The sequence below is a fragment of the Podarcis pityusensis genome (assembly GCF_964106645.2).
Source record: "Podarcis pityusensis genome assembly, chromosome: 8".
Classification (NCBI taxonomy): Eukaryota; Metazoa; Chordata; class Lepidosauria; order Squamata; family Lacertidae; genus Podarcis; species Podarcis pityusensis.
Window position 1 is genome coordinate 82,308,043 of NC_138033.1, and position 23,558 is coordinate 82,331,600.

Genomic DNA, 23,558 nt, shown 5'->3' on the forward strand with positions numbered 1-23,558 from the left:
AAGATCTCTGAAAGAAAAATAACACTGTATGTTAATCATGGGGTGGGTGGGTGTGTCTCGGGGCTTATCTCTTATCTCTTCCCATAACTATTGGGAACAGAACAGGTTACGCCAAATGGGCAGCTAAGATGTGAAGATATAATAACCAGACTGTGGAATCTGAGGTTGTTTGACAGTGTCCTATAGAAAGACTCCTTCTCTTGGAGAGATTTTAGGCAATGAAGACTGGAGCAGGGCCTTTTTGCTCATGGCACCCAGTGTAGGGGATGCTCTCTCCCCGGAGCCACCTGCCTTGCCCCAACTAGGGTGCTGCCCCGTGCAACGCCAGGAGGAAGGGGACTTGCCTTGAGTTCTTCCATCAAGGGATGAGGAGTCCACCGGCTTGAGGAAGCCTGGTGGTCTCGCAGAAGCTGCTCGGCTGGGTAAATGTGGGCCTCCATGAACTTCTTGACTTTGTGGTGCAGCTGCTGGACGCGGCTGGGCAGGCCATCCGGAGAGATGATCAGGTGGAACCTGGAAGCAGGAGCCAGCGTGGAGTAGCTACTCTGTGGGAACTGCCTCGGGCCAGCCCAGGTACTGAACGCCCTGGTGGGGGCCATGGGAGTTGGAAGTCCCTTGAAGACCCGGAAGCCTTCTTTTGTAGCAAAATCCCAGGCGAGGTCTGCGATGAATTCGGCCTGTTTGCCGCTGCTCCCGGCAGTTGCTGAGCTGGCCTGGCCTGTGCGGAATGAACAGAGGCTACATCTTTAGGGAAATTCCTCGCCCTTGAGTTCACATGCCGCTCTTTCTGCCTGGAGGGAAGAAGCTGGGGCCTCAACCGGAGGAACAACTGCCAGGGTCCAGGAGTGTGGACAGATACGCACCACGCACTGAAATAGCACCCAGCGCATGTATATAGCACATGGCTTCCTGCAAAGGATGGTGGGAATGGCAGTTTGTTAAGAGTACAGTGGTACCTCGGGTTAAGAACTTAATTCGTTCCGGAGGTCCGTTCTTAACCTGAAACTGTTCTTAAGCCGAAGCACCACTTTAGCTAATGGGGCTCCCTGCTGCTGCTGCCGCGCCGCCGGAGCACAATTTCTGTTCTCATCCTGAAGCAAAGTTCTTAACCCGAGGTACTATTTCTGGGTTAGCGGAGTCTGTAACCTGAAGCGTATGTAACCTGAAGCGTATGTAACCCGAGGTACCACTGTACTGTAAATCGTGGCTTTGTGTGTATGTGAATTTACAGTTCCCAGAATTCTCTGGGGGAAGTCACGTGCTTCAAATGTGCTTTAAGTGCATGGTGTGATTCACTGGCAGGATTTAAATAAACATTTACAACTTTATCTAAAGAGAACAAGAAGTACAGTGGACGCTCGGGTTGCGAACGTGATCCGCGCGGGATGCACATTCGCAACCTGCAGCGTCTGCAACCTGCAGTGGCGCGTCTGCACACACGCGGGTTGCGATTCGGCACTTCTGCGTATGCGCAACCGCTGAAACCCAGAAGTAACCCGTTCTGGTACAGTGGTGCCTCGCAAGACGAAAAGAATCCGTTCCGCGAGTCTCTTCGTCTTGCGGGTTTTTCGTCTTGCGAAGCAAGCCCATTAGCGGTTTAGCGGATTAGCGCTACAGTATTAGCGGCTTAGCGATCAGCTGATAAGCGGCTTAGCGATCAGCTGTTAAGCGGCTTAGCCGATCAGCTGATAAGCGGTTTAGCGGCTTGGGAAAAAGGGGGGGGGGGAAGGAAAAAAACCCCGCAGGAACTCGCAAGACATTTTCGTCTTGCGAAGCAAGCACATAGGAAATTCGTTTTGCGAAGCACCTCCAAAACGGAAAACCCTTTCGTCTAGCGGGTTTTCCGAGGCATTCGTCTTGCGGGGCACCACTGTACTTCCGGGTTTCGTCGGTCTGCAACCCGAAAAACACGCAACCTGAAGTGTCTGTAACCCGAGGTATGAGTGTATAACAATGGGACAACATAGTACTAAATACAAACAGCAGATTGTATCATTTGATGTAACAAACCAGAAATGGAAGCTGTGGGAAGCCACAGGGAGGGGGGAAATTGGAAAATGAATGTTTAGTAATGATGATGGATATTTGTTGTAAGAAAGAAAATAAATAAAAAACGTTTTTTTATAAAAAGTGCACGGTGTGATTCTGCCCTCTCTGGAAGCACACTCCTCCCCAACCTACCCATTGCAGTTGCATCTCTATACAGTGGTACCTCGCAAGACGAATGCCTCGCAAGACAAAAAACTCGCTAGACGAAAGGGTTTTGCGTTTTTTGAGCTGCTTCGCAAGACGATTTTCCCTATGGGCTTGCTTCGCAAGACGGAAACGTCATGCAAGTTTGTTTCCTTTTTCTTAACACCGTTAATACAGTTGCGACTTGACTTCGAGGAGCAACTCATAGCACGCGGCGTGGTAGCCTTTTTTGAGGTTTTTGAAGACTTTGGTGATTTTTGAAGCTTTTCCAAAACTTTCCCGACACCGTGCTTCGCAAGACGAAAAAAACCGCAAGACGACAAAACTCGCGGAACGAATTAATTTCGTCTTGCGAGGCACCACTGTACTCTTTTAATTTCCATTTCTCTTCTTGATCCCTCAGCAGATCTCTATATGTAGGCCACTTCCCCGTTTTGCCAAGCGGTTTGAGTAACAAAGCTTCAATTCGTGATAGCCACCAAGGTGTTTTTTGTTCTATTGGATCTTTGTACCTCTCCCACACCCTCATTAGTGAAAACCCAAAGTTTTCAACTGGGGTCTGAAGCGTAGTAATCCTTTGTCTGCAGCAGAGGCAGGGGCTCATCTGGAAGAAAGTTCCCTCAGGAAAGGAGGGAAAATAAATTCCCTGAATAAAGAGTATGTCAGGGAGAAAACTAGGACAGACTCCTTCCCCCTCACAACTTAAAATACCTTGCTTCAGCCTCAGTTCCCTTTCTGGGGTTTTTGTGTGTGTGTGATGGAATAAGAGTTTCCATTTACCTCACATAAAAATCTGTGAGAGAAACACACATTAATGTTCATTTGAAGGTTCTGTCACAAGGAAGACAGGCCTATAAATGATTTAAACAAATAAATATTGAGGTGTGTGGTGAAACTGTATAAGCAGGCGGACCCTCCTGTGAGGTGGATATGAAGAACTTGCAGCACCCCTGCAACGGCTCACTGGCATGGCTGACCATGGCTGACCGCTTGCCAGGGACCACCTGCTGACCGCCAGCACCGCCATCTCCATGGAAGCAGGTTTTGTTGCTTTGCAGGCCAAAGGGCCCTGGTTCAATCTGGTATCTCCAGGTAAGGGATGGTAAAGGCTCCCGATTCAAAATCCCGAGGAGCTGCTGCAGAACAGGGGTGGGGATCACCCACCTGCCAATCACCTGCTGCCACGGAGACGCCAGGGGTCCCTCCCACCTCTCAAACGTTGACCTATGGGGAAGAGGGGAGGGGTCTGTTTCACCAGGGCCTGCCAGACATTGGCAAAAGAAGCAGGATGGAACTCCCTGCTCCCCAGCTGACCTGCGAAATGTCAATCCAGCTGTTTGCAGGGGTCAACCGCTTCCTGCCTTTGACTGCGTATGCACGTTTTGCCTCCTATCTCGGGTTCTGAAAGTGCTAAAAAATCACTAATGAAAGCTGGCGATCTAGAGATTATGGTTTCATTGGGAGGGGGGAGCCCCCTCACACCATAGATGCCCATTCCCCCAGCCCTTGGCCCAAGTGGCCTCACTGCCAAAGGTAATATGTCTCTGAATGCTGGTTGCTAGGAATCACTAGTGGGGAAAGTTCTGTTGCCCTCAGGTCCTGCTTTTTGCATTTGTGTCTTAGGGCCCTTGTATTTACGGGACCGCCTCTCCTGGTATGCCCCGCAGAGGACCTTAAGTTCCATGAATAATCATAGTTTAGAGGTCCCGGGCCCTAAGGAAGTCAGACTATCCTCCACCAGGGCCAGGGCCTTCTCAGTGATGGCTCCGACCTGGTGGAATGCTCCATCCCATGAGACCAGGGACCTGCAGGATTTAACCTCCTTCCGCAGGGCCTGTAAGACAGAACTATTCTGCCTAGCTTTCAATTTGAACTTAGCCCAATCTTTTATTCTCCTTCCTTCCCTCCCACTCCCGTTTTTATGAAGATTCCCCACTCTGGGATCCCATAGCTAATTCTCCCCTGGTCTCCTCGTTGGCCCAAATAGGACTAATTTAGCCAGCTAGCCCTGGTGATCATCTAATGTTTATTGGATGGATTTCCCCCCTAAATTGATTTTTGATTTTATTGTTATTCACATTTTATACCGTATTTTATGCTGTTTTTTGTAGCATCAATTAAGTGCTTTAAATTTGTTGTTAGCCACCCTGAGCCCGGTTTTCTAAACCGGGAAGGGCATGGTATAAATAAAAAAATATTATTATTATTCCTTAACTTTTGAGAACAGGATGCTGGACAAGAAAGGGCCACTGACTCTCCTGATGTCCTTGTCCTCTCACCTGTGAGCGAGCGTTTGTACACCCCCTGCAGGATAGCAGCCACTCGGAAAAAGGAAAAGGCCATGTAGAAGTTCCAGTTCTCGACGGCTGGGGTGCCCATGTGCTTGCAATACATCTGGAAATAGGCCTCTGCCGTGGGGATGCCTAGCCGGCTCAGGTCACAGTCCCTCAAACCTGCAAGGAGGGAAAGCAACGCTAGTCACGGAAAGCAGGATCAGGGCTTGGTGCTGCGGCCAAAAGGTTCACCTTGCCAACAAAGGTCTGTATAGTTAAAGCTATGGTTTTCCCAGTAGTGGTGTATGGAAGTGAGAGCTGGACCATAAAGAAGGCTGATCGCCGAAGAATGGATGCTTTTGAATTATGGTGCTGGAGGAGACTCTTGAGAGCCCCATGGACTGCAAGAAGATCCAAACCTATCCATTCTTAAGGAAATCAGCCCTGAGTGCTCACTGGAAGGACAGATCCTGAAGCTGAGGCTCCAATACTTTGGCCACCTCATGAGAAGAGAAGACACCCTGGAAAAGACCCTGATGTTGGGAAAGATGGAGGGCACAAGGAGAAGGGGACAACAGAGGACGAGATGGTTGGACAGTGTTCTCAAAGCTACGAACATGAGTTTGACCCAACTGCGGGAGGCAGTGGAAGACAGGAGTGCCTGGCGTGCTCTGGTCCAGGGGGTCACGAAGAGTCGGACATGACTAAACGACAATAAAGTGTAAAGCAGGGGGGAGGGAGAATCTGTGGCTCTACGTGTGTTGCTGGACTCCAGCTCCCAGCAGCCACCATGGCCAACAATCAGGGATGGCAGGAGCTAGGTGCATGGCAACATCTGGAGGACCACAGGTTGCCCTAAAAAACAAGCCTTTTTGCTCCCAGGCTCCATGCCTTGATGCTGACCCGGAGTCAGGTGGGACAGGGTCTCGTTCTCCATGTTTGCCTTCCTGGCTTGGCTGCCCCTTGTCTTTTCTCCACAAACAAAGGGTTGTTTGTTGTTGTTGTTGTTTACTCGTTTAGTTGTGTCCGACTCTTCATGACCCCATGGACCAGAGAACGCCAGGCACCTCTGTCCTCCACTGCCTCCCGCAGCTTGGTCAAACTCATGCTGGTAACCTCGAAAACACTATCCAACCATCTCGTCCTCTGTTGCCCCCTTCTCCTTGTGCCCTCCATCTTTCCCAACATCAAGGTCTTCTCCAGGGAGTCTTCTCTTCTCATGAGGTGGCCAAAGTACTGGAGCCTCAGCTTCACGATCTGTCCTTCCAGTGAGCACTCAGGGCTGATTTCCTTAAGAATGGATAGGTTTGATCTTCTTGCAGTCCATGGGACTCTCAAGAGTCTCCTCCAGCACCATAATTCAAAAGCATCAATTCTTCGGCGATCAGCCTTCTTTATGGTCCAGCTCTCACTTCCATATGTCACTACTGGGAAAACTATAGCTTTCACTACACGGACCTTTGTTGGCAAGGTGATGTCTCTGCTTTTTAAGATGCTGTCTAGGTTTGCCATTGCCTTTCTCCCAAGGAGCAGGCGTCTTTTAATTTCGTGACTGCTGTCACCATCTGCAGTGATCATGGAGCCCAAGAAAGTAAAATCTCTCACTGCCTCCATTTCTTCCCCTTCTATTTGCCAGGAGGTGAAATTGGGGAGACCATGGTGGCACAGGGGGGAAGAACCAGGCCTGCTCTGATGTTCTGAGATCTCCCACGCAAGAGTACTCTGGGATGCTGCTGCCTGCACCACAGACTGCAAGGAGTGCGAGCGTGTGAGGGAGGGAGGGGGGCCTTTTTCAGTCAAAGGGCTACATTCCCCTATGGGCAACTTTCTGGAGGTGGGGCCAGAAGCAAAACTAGGTGGAGCGATGGATGTGACTCTTAATTTCATTTCATTTCACTTTTAATTTGTATACCGCCTTTCTATATTACTACAGTGGATGCTCGGGTTGCAAACGTGATCCGTGCAGGAAGCACGTTCACAACCCGCAGCGCTGTATGTGTGCATGCGTGGGTTGCAATTCGGCATTTCTGTGCATGCGCAAAGCGCGATTTAGCACTTCTGCACATGCGCAAGCGCCGAAACCCGGAAGTAACCAGTTCCAGTACTTCCGGGTTCGGCGCAGTGCGCAACCTGAAATCACGAAACCCGAAGCGTCTGTAACCCAAGGTATGACTGTATACACAAGGCAGTTTACAAGCTGTAGAAACAACAAATTAGACAGCAAAGATCATACATGTGACAACAATCTGATACAATTACTAAAAAGTCTCATCTGTGTATTATCTGTGCATAAATTGTAGCAAGCCTTTCCTGTTCTCTGACACTTTTGTGGAAGGATTTTAATTAGAATATGTAAATTTTGTGGTGCAAAGTATTTCAGATTATACTGTGTTTTATGGTCTTACAAGGCTGACAGCTGTTTAAATGTGCTGGCTATGACATTTTAAAAATTACAACAGGCTACACTGAAGTCATGGGGATGTCAAGAGGGGTTTGTACATGATCTCTCCCTCTAGGCCAAGCAAGAGACATTGTCACCATTCAGGGGAACATTCCAAGTAAGCAAAAGCAATCAAGGAAGGCATGGAATAGGGCCTGAAGGCAACCTCAAGGACCAGGCAGAGTCACCCTTCTTCAATTTCAATGTGGCTTATGCAGGAGAATGAGCCATGACCTAGCCACTGACCTCTCTTGCCCTGACCTAGCCACTGTGATCCATGCGACGGTCACCTCCAGACTGGATTATTGTAATTCGCTCTACGTGGGGCTGCCCTTGAGACTAACACAGAAACTCCAGCAGGTGCAGAATGCCACGGCAAGACTCCTTACGGGGTCCTCGCTGCGGGATCACATTCACCAAGTGCTATACCAGCTGCACTGGCTCCCGGTGGATTACAGGATCAGGTTTAAGGTGCTGGTTTTAACCTTTAAAGCCCTATACGGCCTAGGACCCTCGTACCTGCGGGACCGCCTCTCCTGGTATGCCCCACAGAGGACCTTACGGTCTTCAAACAAAAACATCTTGGAGGTCCCGGGCCACAGAGAGGTTAGGCTGGCCTCAATCAGAGCCAGGACTTTTTCAGCGGTGGCTCCGATCTGGTGGAACACTCTGTCACAAGAGACCAGGGCCCTGCGGGACTTGACATCTTTCCGCAGGGCCTGCAAGACAGAGCGGTTCCACCAGGCCTTTGGCCAGGGCACAGCCTGACCCCCTCCTTTGGTAATCCTCACAGAACTCTAGCACAATGGTTGCCATTAATTTGATTTGAACTGATTTTATAATGAATTGATTTTAGAATGCTGTATTATTTTACTGTTGTTAGCCGCTCTGAGCCCGGCTTTGGCTGGGGAGGGCGGGATATTAATAAAATATTATTATTATTATTATTATTATTATTATTATTATTAGTTCCAGCAGAACTTCTAGAAATAGTCATGCTTCCAGTTCTACGTGGGGCCAGAGACCATTTTCTACCCAGCATTCCCACCTCCTCCCCAGTTTTGTGTTATTCAAACCCACACAGATGTTGCTCCGATGACTTGATAATAAGCGTGTACCTTTCAGGATACTAAAGCTGGAAGGCAGATAATACGCCATGCAGTTGTAGGCCACATCAGAAAGAGGGTTGCCCAAGGTAGAGAGTTCCCAGTCGAGGACAGAGACCACCTCAGGCTTCTCTGGGTGGAAGATCAGGTTGTCCAGCCTATCAAAAGAAAAGGGAAGGAGATGCAGAGGAATTCTGGCAGGTGCCACCTTAAAAGCGGAGGTGTGTGGGCTCCTATATGCTGTGCATTAAAAACCTTCTTGCAACCAGCTTCCTCTAAAGCAGCCTTTCTCTACTTGGCAAAAAGTTGTGGACTATAACTCCCCTCAGTGGTCAGGGATTATGGGAACTGTCATCTAATAATATGTGGAGAAGAAAAACCAAGATGAGAAAAGTTCTCAGGGGTGCCACAAAGTATTATTTAAAAACCAAACATGTTTAAAATAAAATAATAATAATAATAATAATAATAATAATAATAATATGCCCCCTGGCTTCTCCATAACCTTCAGAGGCCATCCTACTGGCTCCCCTTGCTCTAAAGAATCATGAGAAGAGACAGTCACAGAGGGAGTTGTGAATCAGGTCAGAGAGCTCCCCTTCACAGAACCTCCAGCCCTAACCTTTTCCCAGGTTGCTACATATTTTGCTGAGAGAAACAGTAATCTGAACACACCTTTGCCATTTGTAACATGCCCAACAGGCACCGTTACAGGTGCCACATAACATACTTATTCCACATTTGTAAGAAATCAATCTTTTAGTGCGGCAGCACCTACACTTTGGAACTCCCTGCCTGTTGACATCAGGTAGGTGCCTTCACTGCATTCTTATTGGTGCCTACCAAAAAACACTTTTTGTTTAGAATAGCCTACCCAGATATGTGGAATGTAGACACGTGTTTTAGTCTGTTTTTAGCTTATCACTGATTTTAATTATTTTTGAATGTTTTAAGCAGCTGTTTTTAACTGCTGATAATTTTATTGTTTTATTTTGGGGGATAAACAGCTTCAAGGGATTTCCCCCTCCTTTTCTTTACAACCAAGCGGTACATATTTTGTATTTATTTTATTTCATAAAATGTAAAGCAGTGGTTTTCAACCAGTGTGCCGTGGCACCGTAGGGTGTTTTGAATGATGGTCAGGGCAGCCGCAGGCAACACTGGCCTCCATCCCTTTCTCCTTCACTGCCTCCTCTAATGCCCTCTTGCATCTCTGCCTCCTAAAGGTTGGCATAGCTGTTTGTTGCAGCAGCCCTGGCTACAAGCTACGCAGGCGAATGGTGCCTCTGGCCAGGGGGTGCTTCCCAGGCACCTGTGGGGCAGTGTGAGAAGGCACATCTATGTGGGGCAGGGGAGGCAGCTCAGAGATCAGGGGTGGCAACAGCAGCAGCTGCCCAGAGGACTGCCAAGGAGAGGACAGGAGGCTGAGGGAACAGTCCACAAGGGAGGGTGTTTAAAAAAGGGTGAAAGGCTGCCAGCTCTGCAGGCAAGGGGTGACATAACTGGGCTCCTGAGCCTCACAGGGGTGCCACAGGAAGAATGGAGTTGGTCAAGGGAGCCATGGACTGAAAAAGGTTGAAAACATATTGTTTAAAGCAGGCATAGGCAACCTCAGCCCTCCAGATGTTTTGAGACTACAATTCCTGTTATGTACTGAAGTTCTCACCCTGGGCCAGCAGGGGGATACTGAAGATAGTTCAGGTCCACATATGCAAATAAGGGATCAAAAGTGACGTTCAGTGATTGGATAGTTACAGAAAGTTGTTACAGTTACGTTGTACTGGAGCTCTATATAAGCAGGCTGGCTGAACCCTTCAGTTCAGTTCTGTTCTGACCTGTGAATAAACAAGAGCTGTTTGGAGAATCGCTGTGTCGTCTGATATGTTCACCCACAACTTAACAATTCCCATCATCCCTGACCACTGGTCCTGTTTAGCTAGGGATCATGGGAGTTGTAGTCCCAAAACATCTGGAGGGCCGAGGTTGCCTATGCCTGGTTGAAAGGGACTCCTGAAAACTGTGTTTGGAGGGGGAGAGAATGCTGTTATTTGACACCTGAAATCTCCGTGCACGACAGAGAGGCCCTCGCTGGCTGGCAGGTGGGAAGGGAACCAGGCAATAAGCCTCTCCATAGCTGGGATGGTATGCGTCTCTGTGGCACGGTACTGTTTGCTCCACGTCTGGACTTGCCGCTGAACGTAGTTACCTGCAGCAGAAAGATGTCGTTAAAGATGGCAGGGGAAATTCTAGGCACTAAAAACCGAGAAAAAAACAAGTTCTATAAGATATAAAGATCTCCTGGAAAGGAAAACACGCAGGTGGCTTTCACCAATGGAAGCAAAGGCACAGAAAAAGTTGAACATGGAGAGTAAATGGTTGAAATATGCTGATTTACTGGTGGAAGATAATGAGGAATTTAAATTAAGATCATTTGATCAAATCAAAGATAAATCGGATGGATGGTTACAATATTATCAGATTAACGAATTGTATAAACTTGGTAAGAAAAAAATGGTTTTGCAACAGAAAAATCCAAATTGGAAACGGAATTGTTAGACACTAATGTTAAAAATCTCTCCAAAATGTCTAATTTGTTGTTAGAATGGCATACAAAGGACGAACAAGTTAAATCTGTGATGACTGATTGGGCAAGAGATGTTGGACACAATATAATGTTGGAAGATTGGGAAAGGCTGTGGAAGAAAGGGGTAAAGTTTACTGCATGCACTGTATTAAAGAAGTTCTGCATGTACTGAAAAAAACAAGTTCTGCAGAACCGAGCACAGAAATCATAGGACTGTTAAATTGTAGAGTTGGAGGGGACTCTGAGGATCATCTAGTCTGACCCCGCTACAATGCAGGAATATGCAGCTGTCCCATACGGGGATCGAACCTGCAACCTTGGCCACACCAGCACCATGCTCTACGAAATGGGGATCCTGTGGCCCTTCAGATGTTATCTATTACTATTGCTGTCATTCTTATTTAAACTTATTAGTTGGTATTTTTTTTAATGAAAGTGACTCAGTGTGCCTTACAATAAACACATACAGTGGTACCTCAGGTTACATACGCTTCAGGTTACAGACTCCACTAACCCAGAAATAGTACCTCGGGTTAAGAACTTTACCTCAGGATGAGAACAGAAATCGTGCTCTGGTGGCGTGGCAGCAGCAGGAGGCCCCATTAGCTAAAGTGGTGCTTTAGGTTAAGAACAGTTTCAGGTAAAGAACAGACCTCTGGAACGAATTAAGTACATAACCAGAGGTACCACTGTACATTAAAACAGAAAAACCCCCTCTAAAAGACAATAATGTTTTTAAAGGCAGGCTTAAAACTTCCACCCACTCCAGGAGTGGCTCCACTCACTCAAGGAGGATAACTAAAAGCCAAAGGCCTGGAGGAAAATAAACATTTTTTATTTGGGCCTGAAGATGATGGCACCAGGCGAGCATCCCTGAGGAAAGCAGCGGGGAGCCACTGTTGAAAAGGCGTGTTCTTGTGTTGCTGCCCTTGGGACCTCTCATGGAGGGGCCACATGGAGAAGGGCGTCAAATGATGGTCAGGGGGTCTTGGTGGGTTCATTTGGGGAGAGGCAGTCCTTGAGGAATTGGGGTCCTGAGTTGCCTGAGGCTTTACAGTGGTACCTCAGGTTAAGTATTTAATTCATTCCGAAGGTCCGTACTTAACCTGAAACTGTTCTTAACCTGAAGCGCCACTTTAGCTAACGGGGCCTGCGCCGCCAGAGCACGATTTCTGTTCTCATCCTGAAGCAAAGTTCTTAACCTGAAGCACTATTTCTGGGTTAGCGGAGTCTGTAACCTGAAGTGTATGTAACCTGAAGTGTATGTAACCTGAGGTACCACTGTATAGGTCAAATCCAGGGATAAGTTATCAGTCTCCAGCTCCCACCATCCCCGACCATAGCACTGATGTGATCTGGGAGCCTAACTACATCTTGAGGGCTATCACAGTTCCACACCCTCACATTGTGAGAAAAGAAATGCCATTGCTCCAAACATTTACGCACCATGTTTCCCATAATCCTCCAGGCCGGCCGCCTTGATGTCCACACTGTGGATCTTACAGAGGACTCTGTTCATGGCGGTGTAAATCTCTGTCCGTTGGCTGGGTTCCAGTCCTGGGAGGGAGGGGTCCTTGAAGATCCGTCCGGTGCAGTAGTCCATGAGGTAAAATGGGGTGCCAATGATACTGGGGCGACACGAGGATGTTAGTGCAAGAACATCAGCAAAACTGCAGGTCTATGACCATAATAAACTGACTGATTGCTTTGAGCAGCAGCAGAAAGGGCTTTGAGAGGTGAATCTTCAATAGTGGGCGACTGCAATGCACTCTATGTGGGGCTTCCTTTGTGCTTGATTCAGAAGCTGCAGTTAGTGCAGAATGTTGCAGCACGATTGCTGATGGGAGTGAGACGCTTTCAGCATATAACACCTGTGCTCAGAGACCTGTACTGGTTATCAATTCGTTACTGGGCACAGCTGTCAACATTTCCCTTTTTTTAAGGGAAATACCCTTATTCCAAATAGGATTCCTCGCAAGAAAAAGGAAAAGTTGACAGCTATGTTACTGGGCCAAGTTGAAGGTGTTACTATTGGTACATAAAGCCGTTAACAACTTGGGACAAGTTTACCTGCAAGATCGCCTCACCCCAAATATGCCCACATAACCACTTCAATTTGCGGAATGGGCACCATTACAAGTGCCACATAATACCCATTCTGAATTTGTAATAAATCAATCTTTTAACGTGGCAGCATGCAAACTTTGGAACTCCCTGCCTAGTGACATCACGCACTTCACTGCACTCTTTTTGGCGCTTGCTGAAAACCTTTCTGCTGACACAAGTCAACCCAGATAAGTGGAATGTGGACATGTATTTCCATCTTGTCTTTAGCCCATCATTGATGTTCATTATTGCTTGAATGTTTTAAGTAAGGGTTCTTACTGATAATTTTATTGTTGTTTTTGAAGCTGCTTTGGGGGGTTTTTTTGTTTGTTTGTTTTTTACAATCAGCAACGTATAGAGTTTATGAGATGACTGAAAATTACACAGGCCCAGTGATTCATTCTCAAACACACACACACACACACACACACACACACACCATAAATGCACCTTGAATCTTCACATAAGGCAAGGACTTTAGGAACTGGAACACCAGCCTCCGCAACAGCCTTCAAAACCCTGCCAGGGTAAAGGAGACCAGAATTAACACTGGAAGAATTTGTTAGAGTGTGGTTATATTTCTTTTAAAAACCTGACTGTGACAAGTTATACAAGATACATTAACATTGTACCACTGCATTAAAAAATTAATTACCATAAGGACTGCCTGTCCCAATTCAGAACCTGCCTATAATCCAAGACCCTTGCCTGACATCTTGCTCGTGGGCCGAGCCTGTGAAATCTGTTAGCTTGACCAGCACACGAGGCAAGACCTTTGCATCTGTTGGCCCCGTGGATGTGGAACTCTCCTACTGTTAACATTTGCTTGCCTCCCTTGGAATCCTGGCATCCAAGAAGGCCTTAAACTTTTACTTTTTTTACTACTACCTTTCCTCATGAAAGTTTAGGACAGTGGTTTAATTCAGTATTTCTCACACTCTGCCTGAGCTTCTGATGCTTTTACTTCTCTTTGTGCTTCATTTTGTGAGGGCTTAGCCTCGAAAAGCAACTAATCAACGAAGGGAATGAATAAACAAACTGTTGGCATTTCTGCCTCTCCCCGTCCTTTTTTGAAAAGGGTGATTCATAAGCTGCTGCTTGAAAACTCAAGTGTTCAAGAATGACTGAATGGAGACCCCAAGCAGCAAAACACAAGGGGAAAACAAACCCCCAAAATTGGACATTTAAATCTGTGCAACTTACGTTAAGTGAAAGACTGCACACTTTCCAATAACGCAGAACTCCTTCTGCCTGATAAATAATACTAGGAAACTCAAAGGCTTGCATGCTCCTGCTTCCACCAAGTTACATGTGGCTAATCCGATATGTCAGTTTACCACTATTTTGAGCTAGGATGGAGGCAGTTGCTAGACTTTTCACCTGTATTCTCTCTCCACAGCATGAGCAGAGGGAAGGAGGGGGCCTGGCGGCTTCTTCCTCAGAACGAACTGGCGATCCCCAAACCTGACGTAGTAGGTAGGATTGGACTGCCCGTGGCTGAACTGCCGCAGCACCAGAGGCCCTGAAAGTGGGAGCGTGAGCCATTAGCGAGCGAAACTGGGTTTACTCCAAGGAGCTCACAAAGGTGTCTGTGGTCTTGCTCCCATCCATTTTATTCTCATAACAACCTACTGTCAGGTAGGCCAGGTGGAGAGAGTGGAAAAAGAGACAGGTGACTGACCCAATGCCTCCCAGAGAGCTTTGAGGCTGAGTGAAGGTTTGCCTAGATGGTAGGTGTCCCTGAAATGTGATAATACTTCTTCCTTTACCTGGATGAGGGATTGATATACAGTGGTGCCTCGCAAGACGAAATTAATTCGTTCCACGAGTTTTTTCTTCTTGCGAGTTTTTTGTCTTGCGAAGCATGGTTTCCCATAGGAATGCATTGAAAATCAATTAATGCGTTCCTATGGAGACTGCCTTCAGACCAGGTCCGGGGACAGTCTGTCCCCGGACCTCTTCTGAAGGCAGGCCGGGGGAGAACGGCAAGCTCCGGGGACAGAGGTGAAGGGGCAGCGCTCCTTCGCCTCTTTCCTCGAACCTCTTCTGTAGGCAGGCGGGGGGAGAACGGCTTTTCTTCCCACCGCCAGCCTTCAGAAGTGTTTTTAAACGCGGGCGGCACCCGGAGTGCTTTTAAACGCAGGCGGCTGGGAAGGAATCCCTTGGACCCCCGCCGGACTTCAAAAGAGCTGCAGAAAGTCCGGCTGGGGTCCAAGGGATTCCCTCCCAGCCGCCCGCATTTAAAAGCACTCCAGGGAAAGCAACAAAGCGCACCGCGCTTTGCTGCTTTCCCCGGAGTGCTTTTAAAGGCGGGCGGCTGGGAAGGAATCCCTTGGACCCCCGCCGGACTTCAAAAGAGCTTCGGGAAGTCCGGCGGGGGGCCAAGGGATTCCCTCACCGCCGCCCGCATTTAAAAGCACTCTGGGCAAAGCAGCGAAGCAGAGACTGTCCCGGGGAGATTTTAAAATGCTGGGGGTCGGCAGCGAACGCTTCGCTCCCGACCCCCAGCATTTTAAAATCTCCCCGGGACAGCAGAGACTTCTCTGCTGTCCCGGAGAGATTTTAAAATGCTGGGGGTCGGCAGCGAACGCTTCGCTCCCGCCCGCCAGCATTTTAAGATCGCCCGGGGCAGCGGAGAAGTCTCCGCTGTCCCGGGAAGGCAGGCGGGGGGGGCAAAGACTTTTGCCCCCCGCCGGCCTTCAGAAGAGGTCCAGGACCTCTTCTGAAGGCCGGCTGTGGGCGAAAGTCTTTGCTCCCGACCGCCAGCAATTTAAAACAGGTCCCCGGAGATTTCCCTATGGGCTTTCGTCTTGCGAAGCAAGCCCATAGGGAAATTCGTCTTGCGAAGCGCCTCCAAAACAGAAAACCCTTTCGTCTTGCGGGTTTTCCGTCTTGCGAGGCATTCGTCTTGCGGGGTACCACTGTATTTGAGGGGGGGGGGGTTGTACAGAAACCTCTGGCTTTGGCATGTACCCTGCTCTACAAAGATAAATGTGGCCTCTGGACCTCCTCACTGCTGGGATTTGGCCCCTGGAAGCTTCCACACAAAGGTTTCTGGCTCATGGGCTGAAAAAGGGTCCCCTACCCTGCTCTATGGACGCGGGTGGCGCTGTGGGTTAAACCGCAGAGCCCTGGGCTTGCCGATCAGAAGGTCGGTGGTTCGAATCCCATTGCGACCCATTGCTCGTTCCCTGCTCCTGCCAACCTAGCAGTTCGAAAGCACGTCAAAGTGCAAGTTGATAAGTAGGTACTGCTCCAGCGGGAAGGTAAACGGATTTTCCGTGCGCTGCTCCAGTTTGCAAGAAGCGGCTTAGTCATGCTGGACACATGACCCGGAAGCTGTATGCCGGCTCCCTTGGCCAGTAAAGCAAGATGAGCGCCGCAACCCCAGAGTCGGCCACGACTGGACCTAATGGTCAGGGGTCCCTTTACCTTTACCCTGCTCTAACCACTACACAATGCTGTGTCTCTATAGAACACAAAGTCATCTGCTGACAGAAGAGTAGCAAAGAATGTCCTGGCACTTTCAAGATCTGAATCTTTTATAGCTGGGAAGGGCAACCAAAGCGGGAATGTGCAAAATGCCATAATATTGGAGGGCGGGTGTCAGGCTTCAGGACCTCGGCTGCCTCCCCGCCTTTGGCCGTAGATAAGCAGGACAAAGCGAAAAGAGTCGCTTACCATTTAAAGAGTTTTTAATGATCACAGCAAAAGAACAAATCAGCCATTCTCGGAATGAAGGTGTTCCCAATTAAGGTTTCCACCTACTTCCGCGCCCTGCAACCTGATCTCGCAACCACCGTGCTTTTTGTGTAGCCACCTTATCTGCCCTACGTGACCTTGGACTGCTAGGCTGGACACTTTGCAGTGAGAGAGAGCCTGTTAGCTCTTTCTCTTCCAGTTCTTCTTCACTTTGCTGTTCATCCCCCCCAGTTCGTCCCAACTTTTGTCTTCAGAACTATGCCCCTCTGCAAACCACCGCTCCAAATCTATACTGCTCCAATGCTCCTGGGAAGCTTCAGGATCCTGGTCATGAGCAGGGGGAGGGGGAGGCTCCCACCGTTGCTCATCAGAACAGTACTCCTCATCCTGGTATCTGACAGTGGGGGAGGGGGGAAAGATTCTATACCTGGAGCCCCCAGGATGCCTTCAATGTACTTCTGGAGAGGGGCTGTGGGGATCTGCATTGCCGACCTCACGGAACATGTGTAAGGAACAAATGATCTCAGGGCAAAGCCCAGGTGGCTCTCCAGCTCTTGAAGTGCTGAGTCTGGGTCATCAACCTGAGACAAAGAGGTGGATGAAGTAGCTAGCACAGGCTCCAGGAAGGAAGGGGAGCAGGTGAGTCAGGCAGGCTGGTTTTACAAGTCTGGCGGCGACGGTCTTTGACACAGCCGCACCTCTGCTCACCTTGAGTGTCTTCATGCCCAGCTGGGCAGCTGCTTTCAGGTTCTGCCCAAGGTCATCCAGAAAGATGGACTCTTTGGCCTGAACGCCCAGTCTCTCCAAGCACAACTTATAGATACGAAGGTCCGGCTTACACACCCCTTCCCGGCAAGACTCAATTATCTAGAAGACAAAAGACATTAAAATATAGTGGTACCTTGGTTCCTGAATGGCTTGGCTCCCAAACAAACAGGCTTCCAAACACCACAAATCCAGACGTAAGTGTTCCGGTTTACGAACTTTTTTGGAAGCCAAACATCCATTTTAGCTATTGGCATTGTTTCCGGGGCCAATCAGAAGCCGCGCCTTGGTTTGTGAACGTTTTGGAAGTCGAACAGACTTCCCGAACGGGTTGAGTTCAGGAAGCAAGGTACCACTGTAAAGTAAAAATTAGACTGGGTGCACACAAGGAAGCTAGAGATTTCTTGTTTCGGAGTGTTTCTTAAGTTTATTAGTCATAATGAATGGGTGTTAACTGCAAATGCAGAATGGGCAGTTTTTAGCTTTCTTTACTAAATGCAAGTAAGATAAACCAATGTTCTAATTGGATCACTGTCTATGATAGGGATGGAGAGCTCACCCACTGCAGGCCAAGTGTGGCAGCTGGGTGGAGCTGCTCATCGGTCAGTCTTCTGATTACACTATTTATTTAGTGGAATTATATCTCACCTTTGCCTCCAAGGACCTCAGTGACCCTGTGAGGTAGGTTAGGCAATGATTGGACCAAGATCACCCAGTGAACTTCATGGCCAAGAGGGGATTTCAGCCTTGGTTTCCCAGGTCCTAGTCTGACACTCGAATCACTACACCACACAAAACTCTCGCAGCGTAATAAGATTTCTCTAATGAGAAGAGAGCCTTTACAAAAACTGGAATCTCTGTTGCACGCCGTGAACTCACCACATCAAACTGCTGCCGGTCAAGGGGCAGAAAACTTTCTCCACTGTACAAATAGAAATTGTTACTCAGGACGGCCGTCTTCAGGCCTTCTGCTCGGATGCACTTTATAGCTTCAGTCATAACGGGAAGCTGCCCTGACATTCCAACGCTGGTCAAATCTGCGAGGAAAGAGTCCACTGGGACAGAGGAGTTTGCCTTGTGGGAAGAGGTAAAAAGAGACAGGAAAACGGGGGCTGAAACATCTTTGGGTGGAAAAGTTCACGCCAAATGTTCCACACAACCCAATAATATCATGCCATATTCTACACACTGAATCATTTTTTATAGCGTGAAAGAACAAAGTTGAACCGAATGGACGAAAACGGCTAAAGAAGAGATGGAAGAAAGAAAGAGCAGAGGGCTCCCTCCCTCTTAAAACTTCTCTGGGTGGGCTTGAGCTGATCATGCTTTCTCAGCCTGGCCTACCCAACAGGGTTGTAATGAGTATGAGACTAAAACAAGCTCTTTGGAGGAAGAGATGAAATGCAAATGTGCTAAAACACTTAGGCAGTTCATGGTGGAGATGTCTCCCAATTTCTGCCTATGGATGTTTCCATTATTGTTTCAGACCCTAAATACCAAACACCCCCTTCCCTACAGACTTTCCTGGGTGCCAATATCACCAGAGGCGACCCACTGTCCTCAGAAGCTTGGGGTGGTGGCAGCGGCCCAGGAAAGGGCATTCTCTGTGGCAGTTCCTAAGCTGGGAAATTCTCTCCCCAGAGTGGTACGTCTGGCACATTCATGGCAAAGCTTCTAGCAAATGCTGAAGACACAGCTTCTTTGCCCTGGCTTTTGACATATGCATATTTTTAGGACTCATATTCTTTCTGCAATTATAAGTGGCTTTAAACTATTTTTAATGTTGTAGCTTAGGGTGATGGGCAGAATAATAATAATAATAATAATAATAGCAATATAGGAGTGGAGAACCTTTCAGCCTTCTAGGCGTTTCTGGACACTTCATACCACAATCCCTGATCACATACTTCCTTTTCCCAGTATGTGTGGGATTGAGTGTGGGTATGTATGACTATTTTTAAGGACTGTATTCAATGTACAGTGGTGCCCCGCAAGACGAATGCCTCGCAAGACGAAAAACTCGCTAGACGAAAGGGTTTTTCGGTTTTGCATTGCTTCGCTAGACGAATTTCCCTATGGGCTTGCTTCGCAAGACGAAAACGTCTTGCGCTTTTTTTTTAAAGCCGCTTGAAGAGGCGCAGTTGCGACGGACCGTGCTTCGCAAGACGAAAAACATCGCAAGACGAAAAGACTCGCGGAACGAATTCTTTTCGTCTTGCGAGGCACCACTGTATGTTTGTCTGTATATTCATAATATGTACGTATTAATGTTGAATTATTTTAATAAAATTTAAAAAATTAAATTATTTTTTTAAAAAATCCCTGATCACTAGCCATGTTAGCTGAACAGAGGCAGAGGCCAGCAACAGCCAGAAGGCTGCAGTTTCTCCGGCCCCTGAGATAAGAACTCTGCATGTGAGCCCTTCTACTTGGCCCCTATTCAGGTGACAGAAAACAAGCAGAAAAGCTGGCTTACGATCTCGGAGCACTGCTTTCCAAATTCATGCAGAAACTCTGCTGGCTGCAGCTCCCCTCTCATGTACCTCAGCCAAGGTCCGTCCTCCCCTCCCGATCTCAAGGCCTGCTTGATGGTGCCAGGGGGCACACGGTGCCGAACCTCCCAGTCTACATAAAGGAAGGCAGATGGGTCAGGAACCAACATTAATAATTGGGGCGGGGACATGAAAGGTTTCCTACCAGTCACAAGTGTTTCCTATAGAAAGGAATGTTGTTCCCTAATATCAGGAATACCTGTCACGTCAAGGATGATGCAGCCTGGGGAAGTCTAGAATAGAATCGTAGAATTGTGTGTGAGAGTTTGGGCTGATGCTGGAAGCTGGTGACATAGAAATGTGTCTGAAACCAAGTTGTGGCTGGTTTCCCTGGAAGCCTAATGGGTGTCAGGGAAAGGCAAGCGTCTGGAAGAGTCAGCAGAGGAGGCAGGAGAATGTTCCAGGGGAATGGGTGGGGATCTGTGCCACCTGTGAGGCAGGGGAAAGAGGAAGAGTATGAGAAGTCAGAAGCAGGGAAAGAGGTGCAGGGAGTCACAGAAGTGGAAGAGAGGGTCTCAGAGAGAGTTGGGCCATTAAAATCCGTCCCCTCTCCCACTGTCTCCAAGGATGAGAAGGGGCTTAAAGTGACAGGAGCAGCTGGAGATCCCACACAGAAGTCACCGGTGCTTGTGTCAAAAGAGGTGGTTTAAACGTGCTGAAGAAGAGATGTCCGTCCTGTTGTTCCAACTGTCCTGACCGCATACCCTCCAACATTTCTCCAATGAAAATAGGGACAATAATTTTACCATTTATGCCCCACACATCTTACTCGGTTGCTCCAGCCACACTCGGTGGCTTCCAACACATATAAAAACATAATAAAACATTAAACATTAAACAAAAAAACCTTTCCTATAAAGGATTGCCTTCAGACAACTTGGCGGCTGGATAACTCCATACCCTACAACATTTCTCCAATAGCGATGTCCTAAAAAGCGGGACATTCCCGGATCAAGAAGAAGAAGAAGAAGAAGAGTTTGGATTTGATATCCCGCCTTTCACTCCCCTTCAGGAGTCTCAAAGCGGCTAACAATCTCCTTTCCCTTCCTCCCCCACAACAAACACTCTGTGAGGTGAGTGGGGCTGAGAGACTTCAAAGAAGTGTGACTGGCCCAAGGTCACCCAGCAGCTGCATGTGGAGGAGCGGAGACGCGAACCCGGTTACCCAGATTACGTGACTACCGCTCTTAACCACTACACCACACTGGATCAAATCAGAAACTGGAATGGCTTCATTAAATCAGGGACATTCCTGGAAAATAAGGACACCTGGAGGGCCTGGGATCGGAGCACAAGTCTGAAGAAAAAGTTGCCTAGCAAACTACTTAGCATGAGCAGTGCATGTGATTATTGCACCTTAGCAGCTTATGAAATTGAGTGCTTTGCCAATAAAGAACTAAACTTCCAATCGTGTGTCCTCATTGGGGGCTGGTGTGCTTGGGACAATGAAGAAACAAGTTCTGTTGTGAGTGTTAATGCTGTGAGCCCCTCCATCCTATGCTCAGGTGGAAATCAAAACAATTTATCTTCAGAACACCACAGTCTCCACTGATGTTCATTCCAAGGCAACTGAACCCTGGGAAAGCGCAGGCACCCCTGGCTTGGGGTTGGGCACAATAATACAAGACACATTTTACATAGCAGAGAAAGGACTTGGAATATTCCACTTTGCATTCCATATTAAGGCAGCTCAATCAGCAAATGTCAGACTGGATGGGAATGCCACTGATACAGACACTCACCTGATGCCAGTTTGATTGGGGAAGGAAGGAGAACACCACCCATATCAAAGATCACAGCTTTATAGGGACAGGTTGAAGAATTTCTCCATAGTGAGTGCGGAGGTCTGTACCAGAACCGTTGTAGGATGTGTGATCTCCTGACATGGTGGTTACAGAAGACTTGGAAGAACCGCCCAGCACACATTTTCTGGAACTGTGTATATAAAGGGGAAAGTAAACGCTTTAGAGATTTGTTGCAAGTCAGTAGTTTCCAGATCTTGGGATAACTTCTTGTCTGCACAGGTTTCTCTTTCAATGCTAACTTTTGCATCTTTCAGGTTACTCAGCACATCTGATGTTTTGGCTCTGTGTGGTGATCAAGTATCCAGAAGCCTCCAGAGGGCCACAAGTTCCATATTCCTGTGGTAAGCTATAAATAAAAATTTATCATGACTATGTAGGTGGCTCCTTCCCTAGGGCTAGGTTGCGCACCTCTTATCAGAAACCTGTGGCCCTCCAAATTTTACTGAATAAACATGTTTTCAAATGCAGCTTTAAAACTTGTAGGATGAGTCTTGTCTGATCTTATAATTGGATCAGGTTTCCACAAATGCGGAGTTGCTATTGAAAATAATACCCACCACATGCCCAACAACCTGGTTGTGGGCATACTGGCACGTAAGGTATGAACAGTCTAGGATAAGGGAAGGTGGTATAAGGCTTTGAAGATTATCCCTATCACTTTGTGCCTGTAAATCTGCACAGTATCACTGCACTGTTTCTACCTGTCTGGCGTCGGTTGTTCACAACTCCCACCAACCCCAGCCAGAATAGTCTGTACTTTTTGACATAGACTGTACTTTTTGAGAATACTAAGGAAAAACCATCTTCCGCAGAAACTGCTGCTTGCCTTCTATCACTGTGCCATTGAGAGCGTGCTCACTTATGGCTTATGTGTGTGGTACGGAAGCTGTACTACACAGGACAGGATGGGGTTGTGCAGGGTTGTTAAGGCAGCAGAGAGCATTGTTGGCTGCCCACTCTCCACCTTAGAGCAGATTTATGCCACAAGGTGCCATAGGAAGGCACTGGATATAGTAAAAGATCCATCGCATCCTGGTCACTGTCTCTTCGAGCTCTTGCCGTCGGGACGGAGATACAGGACGATGAAGACAAGAACGAGCCGTCTTAAGAACAGCTTCTTCTCCAGAGCGATCTTGGCCCTGAATGGGAAGCCCGGACTTTGAAAGTCATCTAATCTCCCTTGCTGTATTATACTGTATTGGTTAATTAGTGTTTTTATGGAGCACTCAAGTAATTTCGTTGTCCCCGAAAGGGGCAATGACAATAAAGATATTATTATTATTATTATTATTATTATTATTATTGTCAATGCTCAGGCAGAATTGCAGGGGGTGTAGTTCTCTGCTGCTTTCCAGGGAGAATGTTAATTGGGCTACAGAAATTCTGGCAGTGGCACTGCTGCTTACAAGTTTTAATCTGCATTTTGCCGCGTGCCGTTTAAGTGTGTGGCTTTGTAAAGCTATCTCCTGAAAAGCAGGGTTAATAAATATATATTAAATAGGAAATGGAGAAATAATATTTGAACAGATTTGTTCTTTTAACGTACAGCAGTTTCATTATAGCATCTATTTGGGTATTGCTTTTAGTTTGCTGAATTATTTGCATGTTACTGTTACTGTTATTATTATTGTTGTACGGTTGGGCAACCTGAGAACAAAAGCTCTACACTGAAAATGGGGGACATGAGATCACAAAAAAGTAGACAGACACCACCAGTGACTCAAATCCCACCGCGCAAAAGACCATTTTCAAGGTTCCTGACACCCCCTTCCCTAAGGCTAAGGCCACAACCTCCAGCCCCCCGCATTTTGCCCTTCTCTCCTTTGTCCCCCACCCTCACTTCCGCCCTCTCCCCAGAAAGCAGCTGCGGTGACCTCTGACCCGAGACGAACCTTGCGTCGAGTCCCTCGCAGCAGCTTCTGCCTCTCGGCGGTTCTCGCGAGAACACGGGCAGGAGGGAAGAGCGACGTCCTCACGACAGCCCCGCCCACTTAAAGAGCCGAAGACCTGGCAACCTTCGCCCCGCCCCCTT

The 23,558-nt window shown here is 47.8% G+C and overlaps 1 protein-coding gene and 1 long non-coding RNA gene across 4 annotated transcripts in view; one reads left to right on the forward strand and one right to left on the reverse strand.

Moving 5' to 3' along the window:
- The window catches only part of ACAD10 (acyl-CoA dehydrogenase family member 10), a 35,709-nt gene extending 12,217 nt beyond the window's left edge, over positions 1-23,492 (reverse strand). Inside the window, exons 1-13 of one of the 3 annotated variants that reach the window (XM_081017326.1) lie at positions 23,419-23,492; positions 21,464-21,656; positions 19,646-19,794; positions 18,049-18,243; positions 17,113-17,271; positions 16,832-16,985; positions 14,083-14,224; positions 13,153-13,221; positions 12,043-12,224; positions 10,068-10,218; positions 8,025-8,170; positions 4,473-4,646; positions 345-718 (exon numbers count right to left, since the gene is read on the reverse strand). In XM_081017326.1, coding sequence (XP_080873452.1) covers positions 345-718; positions 4,473-4,646; positions 8,025-8,170; positions 10,068-10,218; positions 12,043-12,224; positions 13,153-13,221; positions 14,083-14,224; positions 16,832-16,985; positions 17,113-17,271; positions 18,049-18,243; positions 19,646-19,794; positions 21,464-21,647 — 2,079 coding nt within the window. In that variant the 5' untranslated portion in view covers positions 21,648-21,656; positions 23,419-23,492. Of the gene's footprint in view, positions 1-344; positions 719-4,472; positions 4,647-8,024; positions 8,171-10,067; positions 10,219-12,042; positions 12,225-13,152; positions 13,222-14,082; positions 14,225-16,831; positions 16,986-17,112; positions 17,272-18,048; positions 18,244-19,645; positions 19,795-21,463; positions 21,657-22,227; positions 22,276-23,072; positions 23,333-23,418 lie in introns of those variants that run through there. The other 2 variants (XM_081017328.1, XM_081017327.1) reach the window with 2 other exon arrangements.
- The window catches only part of LOC308483580, a 97,415-nt gene that overhangs the window by 39,372 nt on the left and 34,485 nt on the right, over positions 1-23,558 (forward strand). The window lies entirely within an intron of this gene.